The 20,130-nt window shown below is 44.6% G+C and overlaps 1 protein-coding gene across 1 annotated transcript in view; it reads left to right on the top strand.

Annotated features, from left to right (window-relative positions):
* The first annotated feature begins 366 nt into the window (after window positions 1–366).
* Window positions 367–20,130, top strand: part of Cyth3 (cytohesin 3) — a 94,799-nt gene continuing 75,035 nt past the window's right edge. Inside the window, 1 exon segment of the mRNA XM_051161077.1 lies at window positions 367–554. Coding sequence (XP_051017034.1) covers window positions 521–554 — 34 coding nt within the window. The 5' untranslated portion in view covers window positions 367–520.

Raw genomic sequence — 20,130 nt, 5'->3', positions numbered from 1 at the left:
TAGAGTCAGTTCATCCCTTCTACCTTTAAAGGGGGGCGTGCAGTTGAGCCAATCATCAAGCCTGGCTTCTAGATCTTTTCCATGCACGCGCGAGTCGCAACCCTAGCCACCTGGTTTTGCAGAGTAGGGCGTCCCCGTGCTCCTGATTGATAAGGCTGCGTCTCCAGGATGCTCTAGAGTAGGAGACGGGAGGTTCGAAGCAGGGAGCTGCGCTGCAGGGTCCAAGTCTCCTGGCTGGCAGCTACCGCAGCTACTGCAAGGCTGGGCGGGGTCTGGAGGGCGGGACCGCTCCGCGTCGAGGCCCCGCCCACACCGACAAGAGGGGCGTGGTTTGCATCACGTGACAGCGCCGGAGCAGTGAGGCCCCGCCCGGCCCTCCGTGGAGGCCCGGCCGCGACCCGGGCCGCGCGCGCTGAGGAGCTCCTCGGTTCTTCCCGCGGCCGCTTCTCCTAGTCTCGGCTTTCAGCATCGTCGCTCCCGCCGGCTCCGGGCTCGCCGGCTGGCGGGGAGTGACCTCAAGATGGACGAAGGCGGCGGCGGTGAGGGCGGCAGCGGTGAGTGATGGAGGTGTGGCCGGCTCGCCGGGCGGCCCTGAGGCCGGGGGTCGCGCTGTTGAGAGCCCAGGCTTGAGGCGTGGGGGGCCGGGCGTGGGGTGGGGTAGGGTGGGGTGGCGGTGACCGTGGGGACGTGCTTGGGCTGAGGCCGGGACCCGGGTTTCGCTGCGCCGGTGAGAGGACGTGTCGGAGGCAGCGGGGTCGTCGCCCAGCATGGTCGAGGGTCGCGGGTTCGAGGCCGGGGTCTCCGCGGCGCAGCTCCTGGTCGCCTTTCCGAGATGGGGGGGGGGGGCACGTTGTGGGGCCGACCTTCCCAGCGTCTCATTGCCAAGGGCGTCCACGCCCTCCTGAGTCCAGCTGTTTCAGACGGGCCCCTTCTCCTCTTCAGGTGTCTGGAGCTTGGGAGCTAGTGGAGGGGAGCTTGGGAGGGGAAAGTTTTCAATTTGGACGTCTTGGCGGGCGGTGTGTATGGGGGGGGGGCGGGAGGTTCATCCATCGGGGAGAGGAGGAAGGTTGGAAATCGTCACCACATCTTTGGTGTTTAGCTAAGAAGTGTTCTCTGGGAATGGCTTAAGCGACAAGAGGGGCAGGCAGCTCGAGGCCAGGTCTCAGCACGCATTTTGGAAAAAAAAAAATTGCTACAGAGAAGGGGTGTGTGTGTGTAAAAATAGAGAGTAAGTAGCTCAGTGATAGAATCCTTGTCTACCATACTCAAGGCCCTGGGTTTGATTCCCCAACACCACCAAAAGGAAAATATAATTAAATTAAAGGGATCAGGTAGGATCTCTTTAAAGCCCAGGGTGGGAATCCGGAGCCACAGCCAGCAAGGATGTAAGGCTCCCAAGACAGGTGCTTGTGGCAGACACCCTTGCAGAGTCGGGTCGTCCCTTCTCAGTGTTGTTCAGGCAGCATGTGCCTGACTTTGAGTTCCATCCTGCTGCAAATTGGTTGTAAATTACTCAATGGCATACAAATTACTGTTGTGTCATCTTGGGAATCTGGTTTCCCAAGACAATAAGGGTCTCCGTTTGTGGAGTGCGTGGTTGGTTGAGAAAGCAAAGGGTTAAGTACCCATCGTTTTTTAAACAAAGCACCCCAAGTTGAAGCTGTCTGGACTTTGAGTAACCGATCTTCCTTTTTGCTGACAGAGTGATCAGAATCCCATGTAATAAGGGAGTGTTTAGGGGGAGCAAAAAAAAAAAAAAAAGTCTTAATTACAGTCTGCTGGAGCAGCTGCCTGTAAAAATCAGCAGTATTGAAGGCTTCCCGGTGAAGTGGTTAATCAAGGTGCCTTCTAGAATTCCAGAGCTTCTCAGATTTTTTTTTTCCCCTCCTCTGTAAGGAAACAAGGTGGCCGGGCTGGTAGGAAGTTGGCACTCCTGATGGCATTTGCCAAGTTCAGTTCTCATAGTAAATGTCTGGAATAGCACAGTGGCACCGAGTGGGTGTTTTGTTTGTGAAAAGAAGGAGCCCAGTTGCAAACCCTCCTACATACCGGCTGCCGGGCTGGAGACGGGGTCCCTGTGGACGCCTGGCCTTTCCCTACATCACAGTTTGACCACAGTAGTTTAGAAAAGACAAGACAGTGGCAGTTTGACATTGGAATCCAGGAAGCTGTCCGGGTTGGCCACTGCAAGTGCTTCAGAGTCTGAGCCAACAAATGTGAAAGGTGTGAAGGTAAAAGCAGATGCAGAGGGAAAAACTTAGAAGCCAATGTGTATTATAATTCGAGAATTATAATAGAGGAGGATATTAAATATCAAAAGGGCTTAAAACTATCTCTGGACTATTAATAATCTCCTCTGGGACTATATCCCAGAGAAACACTCTTATAAATTAAAAAAGATGTTACAGTCAGTGTTACTGCATTCCATTGTAAAAAGTTAAAAAAAATGAGAAACAGTAGTGCCCGGCAGGTAAGATTACTTAGAGCAGACATTAAAAATAAGTAATTAAGGGGCCTGCTGTGAGGACAGCCTGACAGGCAGACTTTAGTCTTCAGGAGCCATGTGGTGAAGGAGAGATCTGACGCCCACAAGTTGTCTTCTGACCTCCGAAGGCAAGCAGCAACAGGCTGGTACACACACTCAGTTTTAAAAAGTAACCAAGAATAAGAAGTTATTTTATACATTCTGGTCTAAACAATGTAAACACTGGTATCCTTGTGGATTTTTCTCTTATATTTTTTAGGTTTTTTGAATAAGAATACATGCATTATTTTCAAATTAGAAAAAAAACCCCTCAGCTTATAAAATATGCTAAACATATACTGCTGTTTGATTCACCTTCCTGGAACATTCAGTAACTGAGAGATTTATTGATTTTTCTACTGAAATGCCAGACAGCATGCTAGGTGATAGAAAAGAACTTTTTAATTTTTATTGATTCAGCTTATTAGAAAATCTTTCCTCCTTACATTGTGAAAAAATACTTACAGATACTTTTGGCAATCTTAAAGTATTTAATTTTGGACCAAGTGAAAATCTTTCACAGTTTTGAAATGTGGGTCATTGTATACTTATTGTATGGACTTGATGCCTTCTGTATACCTCTTGATCCATGGAGGTTTGAAGTTAGCATACGGTTCCTTGTAGTAATCCCATTTCCATTTTCAAAAACTCCTTTTTAAAAAAAAAAAAAAATTATTTTAAAAAAATCAGCCCTTTGATAAAACTGTTTCAGGTGCCAGGCAGTTACAAAGCATGGCATTATTTGGCATATCACTAAGAGTATAGGAGGGACATTTCATCTGTATCTGCAACTCTGTTTCAGCTTGCCTAGAAGATAAAAGTGAAATTTATTCCAATGGTAGTTATAGCAGGGGCCAAAGACCATTTAAAAGATCTTTTTATTGTTAGCGTGTTGGTCAGGTAAAAGGGACTTCAGAAATTGATTCCACTTGCCATTTTTATAATTGAACTTTTGGTCCAGGCTTTAACTATTTGTTCCTTGCAATGCAAGATAAGGAAAGGAGGCGCATGAAAGGCTGGAAGGCAGTTACAAGGAGGAGCAAGTAGGGGTACAAGATTACAAGAACACATTGTTCCTTGTAATGTGTGCAGGGTGCAGTTAAGGTATTTTTGCTTCCTTTGGTGTTGGGTGCCTTTCAGATTTTTCTAGAATGCTTCTTGAACTAGGCTTCCAGGTTAGAAAGTTACTGGCAAGCTTGGCTCCTTGCCATCCCCCGATCCCTGTCTCCCAGTGTGCCAATGGAGAGATGAAGTAATGGGCGTGAATTGTACCCCTGCATTCCTGTCATGTGGCTGCGGGTGCAGTTGTGTTCAAGTGCTCTGAAGCTCAGGGTATCAAAATAAGAATTGAAAGTAAAGCTAGGCTGAGATCCCACCTTTCACCTGGCAGACAAGTGCTAAGCCTCAAGTTTGAAAACAGTGCTGGTGAGGCCGTTTCAACCTTTGCTGGCAACAGTGCAAATTAGTCATGGCTCTCAAGAAGGCTTAATGTACCCTGGGACCTGTTGGCTTACCCTTCCCTTGGGGGAGGGACTCCCTCCTGCAGGTGCATTTCCCAGACTCAGGGAGTAGTCTTTCAGAGCTGGATTTTGCCGGTGGGAGCTTTTGGGGAGTTGGGAGGCAGAAAGAAAGGAGAAATCAGGTTCTCCACTAACTGTTCTGCCTCAGGCAGTTTCTCTGCAGCTCCTGTGCTTTAGGCTCCTGCTCCTGCCACAGAGCCTTGGCTGTCCTTCCCAGCAATCCCCCCCCCCCCCCCCCCCCACATCTGAAAGTGCCTTCTGCCTTCAGCCTTCCTACAGAAGGGAGAGCTTGTGGCTCCTGCTGGTCTCTGGGTTGTCTTACTGTTTCCTGTTTTTTTGTCACATGTGTAACCAATTCCCTAGGCCAATTTCCCGCTACTTCAGAGCCTTAAAGAGATGGCTGTTTCCCTGTTTAGACCCTGATGTCTCTGGGAGCACCAGGCAATAGCTTTTAAGATTACACTATCCATCTGTAGACCCAGCAGTGCAGTTCTAAGAACTTAGTGTGGGGATACATTTGTACTTCTGTGAGGCAGCAAAGACAAAAGATTATTCATTGCCACAAATCTCCCATCAGCAGACCTGGGAGAATAAACTCTAGTGTGTGGGGTGTGTGTGACGGTGACTGAAGTTACAAAGTTGAGGGAAAAGGCAATGAGTTGATACAGAAAGACCTCCATGATGTTTTGTTAAGTTACAAAGGCGAGGGGGGAAAATAATGCATTGTTTGCTAGTTTTTCTTTTTCTTTTTTAAGAAAGTGCTTGTATAGGAATGAACATTTTTTTCAGGAAGGTTAAACAAGGAACTAAGAACAATGATCACCTGTTCACAGAGGCTGACGAATTGAAGTGCGGGAGGAAATGCTTTATTTTCTGCCTTTTATTTCTTGAAATTGGCTAAAGTTGAAATAAGCCTGTCTTCACCTTGCTAAAATTAGAAAACAAGTTTCAGGGGGATATATGCTGTGCTGTCAGAAAGCACTCTTTTTGTTTGGCACAGTGGATGCCTGTAATCCCTGCACTTGAAGGCTGAGGCAGGGAGCTTGAAGTGAGCTTTAAGTCCAGCCTGAACTACATAGTGGGTTCTAAGGCCAGTGTAGACTACAGAATAAAACCTATTCAAAACAAACAACAACAACATAAAAAAACTCTATAAAGCCGGGTGTGGTGGAGTGCGCCTTTAATCCCAGTACATAAAGCAGAGGCAGGTGGAGTTCTGTGAGCTTGAGGTCAGCCTTTTCTAGATAGTAAATTCCAGGACAGTCAGGCTATATAGAGAGACCCTGTTTCAAAAACAGAACAAAACAAAACACCCTCAAAACAAAAACAAAAACAAAACAACAACAACAAAAACACACTATCCCTACAAGAGAAAGGAAAACAACCCCTTTTACAAACAGATTAATATCTCAAATTTTCCTTTGCTGAGGGAATTTACATAAGATAAAATATTAGGTATAGTCCAGGGTGCTCCCTGCATGCATTCCTTGTATTTGTAGGAAACTATAGCTGCTCTGCATTTGAGAAGCTTAAGAAGTGGGTGGGAAGGTGAGTTTAGCATATGCACTGAGTGTGCTCCAGCAGCAATCCAGGCTCGAGGATACAGTCCTATCAAGAGGCAGTCCCTGTGATGCCATCATGAGTAACGCCGGTGAATTTCCTGTGTTCATGGAACTTAACGATTGTTTGCATGGCAGACAGGTTTAAAAGATAAACAGGTTTCTAAAAGAATTGAAAATCATTCTAAATGTGTTGAAAGAGATCAAGAGGTGACAGGGAGGGTGTTGGAGGTGGGGCATGGACGTGGTGCAGGAGGTGGAAGAAAGCCCTCGGCTGGCCAGGACAGCCTCTTGGAGGAAGGACTCCTTCAGGTGCGGCCTGTGGGGCTAGTGACCCACGCAGAGCCCAGTGTGTGGCTTGGAGCAACAGGCAACAGTTTTACTCACAGTGTAGGAAGCCCATTTCAACCAGGACAACATTACATTTAACGTTTCAGTAATTTTATCTACTGTTTGTGTAGTACTCTGTCAGGTCTCTCTCCTGTGCTTTGTATCTTCATTGATTCACTCTGCCAAGCATTACCAGCTACAGATAGGAAAATGGAGGGAGAAAGGAAGCAAAGTAGTTTGCTTCAAATTTCACAGCTGAGAAGTGGTGGAGCCATGGCTTACTTTTATCTATGTTCTTGTTTGAATCTATATATTTTTTAAAAATATATTTATTACACATACAGTGTTCTGCCTGCATGTACGCCTGTACACTGGAAGTGGGCACCAGATCTCATGATAGATGGTTGTGAGCCACCATGTGGTTGCTGGGAATTGAACTTAGGACTCTGTAAGAGCAGACAGTGCTCTTAACCCCTGAGCCATCTCTCTAGCCCATTTCTTTCTTTTTTTTTTTTTTGAGACAGGGTTTTTCTGTGTAGCTAGGGCTATCCTGGAACTTCCTTTGTAGACTAGGCTGTCCTGGAACTCACAGAGATTCTCCTGCCTCTGCCTCCTGGGTGCTGGGATTAAAGGCGTGCATCACACCCGCCAGGCCTGTGTCTATATTCTCAACCATTGCCCACCCTGCCTTTGTAAGAAAGGTATTCCTGGGTCCCTTGTGAAGAATGGGTTGGAGGAAGAGTAGATTAGATGGCGTGGAGACAACAAAGAGGAAGTTGTGATGGTCCAGGCGATAGTTATATTAACTTGCTGGATTGGAGACACAGTGGTAAAAGGGAATGAAAGACATATGTGAATTGTCTCTATGAAAAACTACCAGTGTGGTGGTGCTCTGGAGGCTGAGGCAGGCGGATCTGTGAGTTCCGGGCCAGCTGGTTTATATGGTGAGACTGACTCTAAACGGACAGACCACCCAGCAAGCATTATATATAATGCCCTCATTGCTCAGAGTTAGTGTAATAGCTGTTGACAGTAGTGGTATGACTTTAGGTATTATTTCAGATAAGTCCCTCCATCTCAGTATATAGCAGAACGTGTCCCTATCTCAGTATTCAGCAGTGTCATCCTTCTAGTTGCTCCAGCCAAACACAGTGTGCTATCTTTCGCTTCTCTGCCTTAGCCTTCGAGCACCCTCCCCCACCCAGCTCCTCATCATCCTTGTTTATGCTACAGCCGGAGTATGTTCCACCATTCACAGTCTGCCCTGCCCTCCCCTCGTCTTAATGGGACTCCTGCCCTCAGACCTTGCGGTGGCCCACATCCTCCAGAGGGCTACAAGCTCTGTCAAAGGTTCAGGTTCAGAAAGGATGCCCTGTAGGCTTTGTGGGCCACATGCAGTGTCAGATATCTTCCTCTCGTGCCCCCCCCCCCACTCCCACTCCAGACAGAGCTTCTCTGTGTAGCCTTGGCTGTACTGGACTTCCTTTGTAGACCAGGCTGGCCTCAAACTCACAGAGATCCACCTGTTCTGCCTCCAGAGTGCTGGGATTAAAGGTGTGTGCTGTAATGCCTGGCTCCCTCCTCTCCCTTTTAACAATCCTTTAAAATAAACATATACATACACTAATTTATGTACTTTAATATATACTAAATAAAAAGTCCATTTGTTCTCCTTTGTAGTTTTTGTTTTGTTTTGTTTTGTTTTTTTTACAAGTTCTCACTGTCTATCCCTAGCTGTCTTGGAACTCACAGAGATCTGCCTGCTCTGCCTCCTAACTGCTGGGATTAAAGGCATTTCCCACCACATCTTGTCCCTGTATGGGCCATCTCTTTTTTAAAAGTTTGCTTCTTTTTAAACTTATATGTATATATGTGTGGCTGGCTGGCTGTGGATCTGTAGAGGTCAGAAGAGAGTGTTAGGTCCCTTGAAAGTGGAGGTATAGGTGGTTGTGGGCTTCCTGACATGGGTGCTGGGAACAGAACCCAGGTCTTCTCCAAGAGCAGCAAGTGCTCCCAGCTGCTGTCCATCTCCCCAGGCCCTGCTGTCTCAACATTCTCCCACTACCTTCTCATTTCACTCCAGAGACATGTACTGGTCTCTTTGCCTCAGGACCTTTGTTTTCGCTGCCCCAAGGCCTTTCCCCCAGCTGCACCTGGTACCTTCCTGATTGCATTCAGGATTCTGTGACTGCACTATCCCCTCACCACAGAGATCTCCTTCAGGAAGCCTGCTCAGAACACCACCCCAATGTCAATCTTTCCCTTTTCTTGGATTACTTTTTCTTTTTTTAGTTCCATTTCTCTTAGTACTTGTCACCTCTTGCCTTTTGTGTCATTTGTTTGTAGTCTACCTCTTGTCTCATACAATATAAGTTCTAACCAGGCATGTTGGCATATGCCTTTAATCTGCGCATTTAAGAGTTAAGACAGGAGGGTCTCTGTGAGTTTGAAAGCAGTCTACTGAGATCCTGTCTTGTGCTCGCTTCAGCAGCACATATACTAAAATTGGAACAATACAGAGATCCTGTTTTAAAAATGAATACACGAATAAACAAACAAACAATGTAGGTTGTACGGAAGAAGAAATACTATTTGCTGCTATGCCTTTAATATCTAAAATACAGCTCTGTACATTTGTGTACATGATGTCCTTAGCAAAATTATTTATTTATTGATTGATTTTGTGGTTTATATGTGCATATGCATGTCTTTGTATGTAGTGGCCAGAGGTTGATGTTTGGTGTTTCCCACAGACATATAGACAGACCCACATTTTAAAAAAGAAAGAGCTATATAAGGGCTCTCCAACTTATCTTTTTTTTTTTTTTTTGGTTTTTCGAGACAGGGTCTCTCTGTGTAGCCTTGGCCATCCTGGACTCACTTTGTAGACCAGGCTGGCCTCGAACTCACAGCGATTTGCCTGCCTCTGCCTCCCGAGTGCTGGGATTAAAGGCGTGCGCCACCACGCCCGGCTCAACTTATCTTTTAAAAAAAATATTTATTTATTATGTATTCAGTGTTCTGCCTGCATGTAACCTGCACACCAGAGGAAACCAGATCTCATTATAGATGGTTGTGAACCACCATGTGACTGCTGGGAATTGAACTCAGGACCTCTGGAAGAATAGGCAGTGCTCTTAACCTCTGAGCTATCTCTCCAGCCCTCTGCCTTATCTTTTAAAAATATTTATCTTTTCTGTTTTTTAAACAATCTTTTTAAAAATTGATTGCCTATTTACTTATTTACTTATTTATATGCATTGGTGTTTCACTTGTATGTATGTCTGTGTGAAGGTGTTGGATCCTCTGGAACTGGAGTAACAGACAGTTGTGAGCTGTTGTGTGGGTGGTGGGAATTGAACCCGGGTCCTCTGGAAGAACAGCCAGTTCTCTTAACCTCTAAGCCATCTCTCCAGCCCCTAAACATTTTTTTTTTAATTTTATGTTTGTGTTTGCTTGAATGCATATCTGTGTACCATATACATGCAGTGCCCACACGGCCAGTAGAGGGCGCTATGTCTCCTGGGGCTGGGGTTAGAGGTGGTTATGAGCTACCGTGTGAATGTTGGGACTTGTACCCAGGTCTTCTGGAAGAGCAGCCAGTGCTTTTAATGGCTGAGCCACCACTCCAGCCCCTCACATTATCTTATGAGAAAGTTGTTCACTGAACCCAGGCTCACCAGTTGGCTATGGGATTTGCCTGTCTCTGACTCCCCAGCTCTAGGCCTGCTGATACGCAGCATCCAGCCCAGCTTTTGTGTGGGTTCCTAGGATCTCAACTGAGGGTCCCCAGTCTTGTGCAGCAGGCACTTCAACTCCAAGCTATCTCCCAGTTCTTAGTAAACTCTTTTAAGTTAGTTGTGGTTACAGTTGTGTAGCAAGTTCGCTGGTCCTATTCTCTGTCCTTTTCTGTTGGTTAAAGGCAGTCATTAAAATTTCCTATGGGGCCTTGTGGTATGTCTTTCGTGCTTTGACATAGGTGTGTATTTATGTACATCTCCTTTCTAATGATACAATTAGTGCCAACTATATGGATGTCTGGCAGCTTGCATGTAAATATATGATGCCCCACATAATGGTATACAGACTCTTGCTTGTTTCTCCTTTCTTTTTGAGACAGGGTCTCTCTTGTAGCCCTGGCTGTCCTGGACTCACTTTGTAGACCAGACTGGCCTCGAACTCACAGAGATCTGCCTGTTTCTGCCTCCTGAGTGCTGGGATTACAAGCGTGCACCACTGAACCCGGCTCTTGTTTGTTTCTCTTAATTTTTCTCGTGTTCTGTGTTTGTCCTGTGTTGAACTCTGACATGTTAGTTTTCTATTGATGTGGTTACAGACAGCACTAAGACGAGCTCAGCAAGCTAGTGTCCTTTCATAAGTGTGTGAGGCTTTTGGGCTTGTTGTTTCTGGGTCTGTGCTGGCGTCACAGTCACTGGTTATGGGTCTGCTTTCCGTTTTCCTGGCTTCCAACAGATTGCCTTCTCGTTAGGAGCTGGTGTGTGCTATTTCCCAGGAGCCTCAGCATTTTAATCCCTTTGGTTCTTCACTGTCTACCTGTTTCAGGAGTAAGATACATTGCTGTACCTTTTTATTTTCTTTGTAATTATATGGGTGTTTTGTCTGGATGGATGTTTGCACATCAGAAGAGGGCATCCGGTTCATTACAGATGGTTGTGAGCCTCTGTGTGGTTGCTGGGAATTGGACTCAGGACCTCTGGGAGAGCAGTTGTGCTCCTGACCTCTGAGCCGTTTCTCCAGGCCCATAGCTGTGACTCTTGTTGCTTCTCTAGCAGTGAAACGCGTTTGGAAGGCTCAAATAGACGCACTGTCAGCTTGGAGGGCTCAGCAGTGCAGGAACCTCAGAATTGAAGATGACTGGGTTTTTAGCCTATGTCTGTGGTTTAGAGAGCAGAAGCGAGGGTTGCTGTGTTGGTTTCGCCAAACATGTCTTTGCCTTCTTCACCTTCAAGGCTGTTTTACAGAGTGTACAGTTGTAGGTTACCAAGTCCACTCCCAAAGTGCTGGGAAGGGACCACTGCAGCCATCACTACAGGCTGAGTGTTTCTGTCTGGAGGTCAGCTGAGTCTTACTGCTCCTTTGAAGCATGTACGCCTCATTTTTCAACTCACCTCTGGATTTTTCTTGTTTGTCTTTCAGCTGTGCTGGGCCCAGAGTTAGTTTTCCTCTAATCTGCCCTGCTTGAGATCAGTTGCTGTGCTGTTTTCCTTTTCGGTAGGGCCATGGCAAGGCTTGATCTTAAAGAAGATGTGCAGAATTCTTGGCCCTTGTCTCTTCATTGACTCCTCCTCCTGGAACTCTGATTACATGTAATTAGGTGTGTCTTATGTGTTGTTAATGTGTGTATCTGAAACTAGTATTTTTGCTTTTTATTATTTAAATCTCTCTCTCTCTCTCTCTCTCTCTCTCTCTCTCTCTCTCTCTCTCTCTCTCTGTGTGTGTGTGTGTGTGTGTGTGTGTGTGTGTGTGTTTTGACATAGGCCAAGGGAGGGTGTTAGCTATCTAGGAGCTAGAGTTACAGGCAATTGTGAGCCACCAATAGATAGTGAGAATTGAACTTTGATTGTTTGCAAAAGCAGTAAATGTACTTAATTGGTGAGCCATCCCTCCAGCTCTTTAAAGTTAAAAAAAAAAAAAAAAAAAAATTAAAGTAGACTTTATCAACTTACCCTAAAATCTGCTGAAGATACATAAAATATTTTGACCTTTTGGGAAAATAGTAAATGATTTTAGTAAGCATGGAAAATAGCTCTTGTCTCCATTTGACTTTTGAAATTAACTGTGCTCATAAACTTTATAGCTCATGTCTGACACTCAAACGACACTATAGGATAGACTCTGGGCTTTAGAAATGTTGCATACACTGCTCAGAGACAGCTTTTTAGTTTGGATAAATGTCTTTCGGCCTTATGTAAATATTAGGAGAGGCTCACTCCAGTCAACTCTGTTGGTCAAGATGGTTCTGTAATTTACTTTCACAGAGCAAATTGACTTTCTTAGCTGCCTCAGTTCTAGTAAGTCACCCGAGCACTGTTCAAACAGGGGACGTGAAGTTTCTGCTGTATGCTCTTGTCAGTGGCTGGGCTCTTTTTTACCCCCTTTTTGACAACTTTACTCTTGTAATTGATAAATAAAACCAGCAATTTAGTCTAAAACTAAGCATTTGGATGATGACTAAAACGTAATTACTGGTTACCTGTCCTCCCGTCTCCATTCAGCTGTTTGGCAACATGGAGAAAATTTCTAGTTCACTTTCATGGGAACATATAATATTCCCCGTTTACTTTGGACAGCAGCATTTCCTATTTCTGTGGACAGATGCATATGAAACACATGCTCTGGAGTGGCGCTTGCGGTCCCCTGAGGATTCTCAGAAGGAGGAAATGGGTTGACCTATTTGGTTGCTATGAAGTAAAAACAGTCTTGTTTTCTTTCTTTTTTTTAGTGAACATCTGGGTTGCATTTATCATTTCACATTCTGGAGGTTCTTTAAAAACCACAATTTGATAATTTGAGGGTTCATTAAAACAGTAACTATTTAGCTATTTCTAGAGTTGATTTTAATAATAGGGTGGCTGATGGAATTAAGTATTTTTTTCTTTTCTATAAAGCAATACCTAAACAATGCTCTGTGATTTGAAACCATAAAAATGGGACCTAGGTATGTGGTGTGTGCGTGTGGTGAGAGGCTAAGAGGAGGGTTGACCAGCCTGTTTGCTCCTCTGCTCCCTGTTACTGTGGAGCACAGAAGATCTCTCCCCACGGGGAACAGGGTCCTCATCACCACAGAGAGTCTGGTAGTGTGGCTAACCCCCTTTCCTGATCACCAGTCCCAGGGAGGAGGGCCAGCATGAAGGGCTGTTTGTAGATGGGTTTCTTGAGGTGGGAGGCTTTCCCATCTTAAATACCTACTGGAGGACATGGTTCGTTTTCTTACACTGGACTGTATCGAGCCTTGATGCTAGCCAACGGACAGGCATAGTGTCCTTTGTGCCCGTTGAGTCTAACCCCACACTCTTATGGTCAACTTTGCTGACTTAATCTCCCTTGTAGCATCACTGTCTCTATATTTCCTGTCACATAGGGCAATAAACTCCGTATTAGAAGGGCCAGGAAGAGGTGTTGTCTCCTAGAGCCAGAGGTGACTGGCCTGAGGCTGTGAGGCAGCAGTATATTTCCTTCTCTCTCACTGAGCAAGGATCACATTGCTGTAGAGTGTGGAGAGAAAAGCATTTTCCTTTTCTGTAAGTATTCAACTAATCATATATATTTGTTTTCTAAAGAACTGAGGTAGCTTATATTTCCTTTTTGAGATTAGCATTTTCTATATAAAATGTATAAACAAAATTATCTTTTCATATGCTTAGGATATATTCGTAGTTGCATCTGGCAGACTTTTACGATTACAGTTCTTTCAAACATAAATATTTTTAGCAGTAAGGAATAGTGGTGCGGGCACTGACAACTTAACATTCTATTAGAAGACAGGACTCCCTTTGAGTTCTTGGCAGAGAGGAAATAAAATGATCAAGAATGCCCTTTGCCAAGTTTCACTAATTAGATTAAGTTTTTTTTTTTTTTTTTTTTTGAGAAAAGATCAGACAAATGAATTCGTTTTTGTTTGTGTTAGAGTATGGGAAAATAGAGGGTTTTAGCATCTTTTAAATGTTTGGCCTGTTCACATGACAAGGCTGTATATCCCAAATGTGGGAGGCTGAATGATTGCAGACTTTAATTCAATACGTACTGCATTTCTGAGAGCATGAATGATTTTGAGAAGAAAATGATGTCTTTCATTGCCATATAGAAAGACTCTTCACATGGGACAAACCTAAAACACCGCGTTTTCTCAGGACTCGTAGGCTATCTGTGATTCTCAAAGTAACACAATTCTTTGCTTTCTGCTTTTTAAAAGACTGGCTCTTGCCGTATTGCCCTGGCTGAACCTTAGTTTTTTTTTTTTTTTTTTTTTTTTCATCTAACACAGGGGCTAGACTCTGTAGTAGTCAAGTGGGTATTTACTTGCGTTTTGGGCCTCCCTCCCCCTCTTCCTTCAATCTGGCCTTTGCATTCTCTGTCTTACTCCTCAGACCTTGTCCTATGGCCTTCACTCCTGATGACAGCACTTAGAGCAGCCGAGTCCGAAGTAGGACATATGTGTTCCACCCTCATTTGGCTGCCGGGTAGAAGTTGTGATTCATAAAATGCCTATTAATGTGGCTGGACATGCAGAACAGGACTAATTTTTCTTTTTAAATCTGGAAAGGACATAAGCTATTTCCCCTGGGATTCTGCTGCTATTAATGCTTTGGCATTTAGTTAGACCTTAAGTCTGTTAACCTTCACATCGCCTCCGCCTCTCTCCTTCACAGTGGAGGGTAACTGGACTCGCTGGTCTTCCCGTCAGTTATTATGGATTATTTTGGTCTTGCATCTGAAGAGGGGTAGAGACCATCTACTTTAGAAGTATTTTCACAAGTTCCACATCAAAAACTTGTATTTATTTGACTTTCCTGATTTACCTATAAAGGTTTTTGCTAGAGTAGAAAGGGATTTAGTCTGGCTAGGAGTATAGCCCTTGGTGTATCAACCTCCTTGCTGGCCCCAATTCAAAGGTCAAGCAGAGTTGGAGTAGCTTCTGTTTTGGAGGGTGCAGGAAAAAGTTGTGATTGGCAATATAATTAGTGTAGTTTTTCTCTCAAAACTTTATATTTTGAAAGTATTCAAACATACATTTTTGAAGAATGAGACAATAAATAGTCCTGTACATTTTCCAGTGAGCAGTTAAGTTCAGAATCAGCAGTTCAGTCAAATTGCATTTTATGTTTTCTTCACTTTAATAACTATGGATTCATGAATTGCTAAAGTTTTGTTCAGTTTGTTCCTCCATATAATTTAAATGGTGTGTGTGTGTGTGTGTGTGTGTCCCCGTCCGACCGTCCTTAAATACTTTAGTAGTGGTTTGCCGTGGGCGCTCTTCTGTAGAACCACAGCCATGACAGCATAGGTCCACGTAAGGAGTAACAGCAATTCCTGATGGACACAGGGTTCACACTGGCGATCTCAGCACTTGGGAGGCTAGAGCAGTGTGCTGCTTGGGCTTCTCTAGTAAGTTTTAGGCCAGCCTAGGAGGCAGGGAGACAGACAGACAGACAGACACACACACACACACACACACACACAGTGGTAGGGTGTGGTGGGTGGAGGAATTCCATAGTATTTTACATATAGTCCAAATTCAGTTTTCCCTGATGATTCTCAAGGCATCTTTCAAACAATTTTTCTTTTTAGACATTATTTATTCATTTTATGTGTGTGAGTGTTGTGCTTCCATGTTCCTCTATGTATCATGTGTGTACCTGGTCCCCGCAGAGGCCAGAAGACCCCTTGGGACTGGAACTAGGGGAGATTGTGAGTTGCCATGTGGATGCTGGGACTCTAGTCCTCTGGAAGCGTGAGCCAGTGCTCTTACCTGCTGAGCCATCTCTCCAGCCTCACTATTTATTTTTTCTAATTAAGATTTACATCATATAGTCAGTCTCTTTCAGTTTTCCCACTTTTTTTTGATGACTATAGCTTGATAGTCTTTGCATACTACAGACTAGATTATGCATATGAGCAAGAAAGATGTGTATTAATTTCTTCTTTAATGCCACTTTCATTGCCAGTATGTTAAAGTCATCTTATTAATTCAAGGTCAAAGTTGTATTCATTTCTTGTGTTTTTCTGGTAAACGTGGCCCAAGTAGATGACCAAAAGAAGTGACTACAAGGCCCAGATGTCAGTGGCTTATGTGTGTGGGTGAGCTTGGAACCAGTGTGCAGTGGTTTGTTAGACCCACACCCATATGACGGTGATTACTTGTCTGGCTTAACACAGTAAAGACAGGGTTTCTCTGTGTAGTCTTGGCTGTCCTGGGCTCACTTTCTAGACCAGGCTGGCCTCGAACTCACAAAGATCCACCTGCCTCTGCCTACTGAGTGCGGGGATTAAAGATGTGCACCACCTGACCTTTCTGTTTTTTCTTTTTTTTTTTCTTTTCAAGATGGGGTTTCTCTGTATAGCCGTGTAGACTCGCTTTGTAGACCAGGCTGGCCTTGAACTCACAGCTGTCCCCCTGCCTCTGCCTCTGAGTGCTGGGATTACAGGTGAGCACCACTGCACCTGGCTCACGGTAAAGATTTTATTTGAATATTTGGCCAACGCTTTATAATGAAACGAACAAAAGTATTGGAGATTTAGACAGACTGTTATTATAATACACAAAAGAGGTGCTTTGCCGTTACATCCTTGGTCTAGAGCAAACTTAGACTCTGGGGAATGAGCCTGGCTCTCTTCCCTCCCTCAGTGCTTTCTTGCAGGTTTTTAAAAAAGAAATTGACTTAGCTGCAGCTGGAGCCAATACAGGATCCAGCTGTAACTTTTCGTTGTTGTTCTTACATCCGGTGGTGGTCAGAGCAAACTCATTGTATGAAGATTCAATAAAGGAAAAGGGCAGGGTGGGAAAAAAACGACACCCTATAAAAGCATTCAAGAAATAGCAACAGGATCTAGGAGTCTCCCGTTCAGATGGCTGATTTAAATTCCATTCTGAAGTATTAATTCTGTTTGTCACTAGTAGGCGTTTTAGTTTTTTTCCCCTTTTAATATTATGCACACACCATGTAACCAGAGCGTGTACGTGAGGCTGACACATTTTCAGTGGGAGGCAGAAAATAGTAACGTGTGAGAACCCAGAGGACCCAACCCGCTCCTCATGCAAAACAGAGAGAGAATTCTTCAAAGTACTGTGTATGCTCAGGGTGGGATAGAGACATCGCCACCCCACTAAAGAAAGCCAGGTGCTCCTTAATTTTTTTTTTTTCTGCAATACTCCTATGTGTGCATTTACCATGAAGCTGTTAAGTTCAGAACCAGCAGTTCAGTCAGAAATTTTAATTTGATTGCGTCTGTTTCCGTCTTCCTACTAGAAAGCCGATGCATCTTGGCGTCTTTTAAGGACCAACTCCAGATTGTCACCCTGTAGCTGAAGGTAAAGAGTTCTGTGGTTAGTGGACTGACCATAAGGCTAGTGGCTCTCTCTCTCTCTCTCTCTCTCTCTCTCTCTCTCTCTCTCTCTCTCTCTCCTCTCTCCTCTCTCTCTCTCTCTCTGTGTGTGTGTGTGTGTGTGTGTGTGTGTGTGTGTGTGAGTGAGTGTGAGTCACAGTTCTCATATTTCTTCTAACTGTAGCCAGACATCCTGTTTGGGGGCTATTTGAGACCAGTTCTGCCTATGAAGAAGTCGTGCGGTCTGTGGAAACATTCTTAGTTATTCTCTTAGATTTGGCTTTATAGGCAGGTTTCCTTGAAAACCCCTGTGCACTATTTTTAGGTCTACATTTCTGTGGATCTGGGCATTACGAATTCATACACATTAGCACAGAAATGTTCACTAGCTAAAGGTTATTTAGATGTACAGAAAAGCAAGCTAGCTGTGCTCTCGTGGATGTAATGGACTAGCTAGCACTGCCGGACATATTTAAGGGAAGAGAATCTATTTTCTAGAGTGTTGCTGGGTCTGTGCCAGCACGAGTAAGATTTTGGTCTCCTTTCCTATTTTACAGTAAGAAGGGTCCTGTCTCCTTGATCCTCTTAAGTTTATTTTCTGCTTCCCACTGAGAGGTGCATTTTCATAACTGAGAAACTTCCTGCATGTCTTCCCCACTTTTTGCCTCATTAATGCTCCCCTACTTTGTTTGCTTGTTTGTTTAAATTTAGAATGGTCTGGTAGCTTATAAACTTACTTATAAGTGATTGATTTGCTGTTTTTAATAGCATCAAAGATCTGTGAGAAGTTTTAGATCTTACAAACTAATAGGAATCAGCTTTTTCCCCCCACTAAAGTTCATATCTTAACAGTAATGTTTGGTGGGGTAACAGTGTTAGGAATGGCCTGGCCTTGCACATGTTAGGCACACACTCCACCACTGACCTATATTCCCAGTCCACAAATGTCACCCTTTAAAGTATGCAGTTGAGGGCTGGGGATGTAGCTCAGTTGGTGCAGAATGCTCGCATAGTATGAATGAATTCCTGTGTTACATAAACTGGGTGGTGCAGGCCTATAATCCCAGTTTGAGGTAGCGGGTGGGTGGGCTAGAGAGGCGTAGAGATAGGAAGATTGGGAGTTTAAGGTCATCTTCAGGTATCCAGAGAGGTCAATACTAGCCTGGGTTATACAAAACAGCTGCTCAGACTTAAAAACTCTATCACCACTGTCCCGTTTTTTTAGAATATTGTTATCACTTCACAAACCTTGTCCTTATTTCCAATCTCCTCACCTGGCAACCACTTTTTTGTCTGAACATTTCCTATTAGTGTGATTGCAGATCACAGGGGCATTTCTGCTTGACTCCTTTCACCTAGCACCTTTATTCATGCTGTGGGCATGGCTCAGTGTTCCAGGCTCATGCATGCTGTAGGCGCAGCATTCAGCACCATGCACTTCCTGTGAGTGGAACTGATTGGTTTGAATATTGGGAGTGGTAGGAGAGTCTGATCACTGTGTCCTCATATGTGTTTTGTGGTTGAATCTGTGGCTGGTATATTATCCTGAAGGCTTTTAGATTTGCTTACATTTTTGTCACATTAGAAATGTTAAAGTGTAGGGCTAGGAAGATGGCTCAACTGTTTAAGTGCTTGCTGCACAAACATGAGGTTCTGAATTGAGTCCCCAGAACTTAAGTAACAGCTGGACAGGCACCTGTAATTCCAGGACGGGGGATGGAGGAGACTGGGGGAATCCTTGGGAACTTGTCTAGCCAGTCTAGTGAGAAGGCAACCCCTAGGTTTGTCAAAGTTTATGCCAAAAAATAAGCAAAGGTCTGGCGAGATGGCTCAGTTTTTAAAAGTGCTTGCTGCATAAACCTGAGAACCTGAGTTTCATTTCTGGAACTCATAAGAAAGCTGATGTGGAAGCAAGCACCTTTCATCCCAGCACTGCTGTGGGGAGGTGGGAGGCAGAGACGGGAGTTTTGCCCAGAAGTTCTCTAGCCATCTAACCCGCAGAAAACAAGAGAGAGCCGACCTCAACAAGGTGGAAGGTGAGAACTCACTCCCTGAATGTAGTCCTCTGACCTCCACAGGCCATGGTATAGCCTCCTGCCCCTCCCCCCATAATAGTATAAGAAATAAGGTGAAGAGGATAGAGGAAGACACACTGAACGTGAGAGCAGGCAGGGACAGACGGGAGAGCACACCCACACAGAGTGTACCCCTCCTCCACACACGGACTGGGAAGGGGGAGCAGCACTCTTGGAGTGGCCGGTTAGTGTGTACGAACAGCTGCGTGGGAGGCAACTGTTGTCTGGAAGATGTTTACTCTGAAGGCCAACGCATGGGTAGGAGTTGTGATAAATTCTTAGCAGAACTGTGGAAGACCTACCTCTGAGAGACTGCAGCATGATCACAGCAGAGAGCACAGGACACCTAACTCCCACCCCCCATTCACTCTGAAATCCTGATGGGTAGGAAAGGTAAAAACTGCTAGCACTAAAGACTAGGGAAAAGGGGGTGGGGCAAGTAGGGTTATAGTGGCATTATAAGATAAGGAAGTCCTAGATTCCTAATGTGACACATGGTGACTGTGGTTAATACTGTATCATATACTTGAAATTCATCTATTTTAGTTTTTATCACTTTAGATAACTGTTTGAGGTGGCCATGTTAATCAGCGTGAATGATAATCATCTCACAGTGGATAAGAATATCAAACAGCTCTTTTGAAACAGGATATGGTTATGTAGATTAGGCCAGACTTGAACTCTCATAGAATCCCCTGCCTCTGCCTCCAGGGATTAATAAAGGTGCATGGCACTACACACACATCCAAGACCTAGGATGACTTTATTTGTCAATTATGCTGTAATTTAAGTGGAGAGAGACACCCACAACCCTTCTGCAGAGGGTTAAGCTGTGAGAAGGAATAAGAAATGGGAAGCCTGCAAACAGGTCGAACAGAAGGAGGGGCATTTTTTGAGATAGTTCTTTTGTAGCCAAGATGGGCTTTGAACTGATCCTCCTGCCTCTACCTCCTGGGTGTTGGGTTGACAAGCTTGTACCATCATGATGGTGTGAGACTGGGCATTTAGAAGGAGCAGGAAAGGCTCATGGCAGCCCCTTGCAAGGCTGTGCTTGGGCA

The sequence above is a fragment of the Acomys russatus genome, chromosome 19 (assembly GCF_903995435.1).
Source record: "Acomys russatus chromosome 19, mAcoRus1.1, whole genome shotgun sequence".
In the NCBI taxonomy this organism is placed as follows: domain Eukaryota; kingdom Metazoa; phylum Chordata; class Mammalia; order Rodentia; family Muridae; genus Acomys; species Acomys russatus.
Note: the sequence above shows the minus strand (reverse complement) of the source record. Positions and strands in the feature narration are given on the sequence as shown.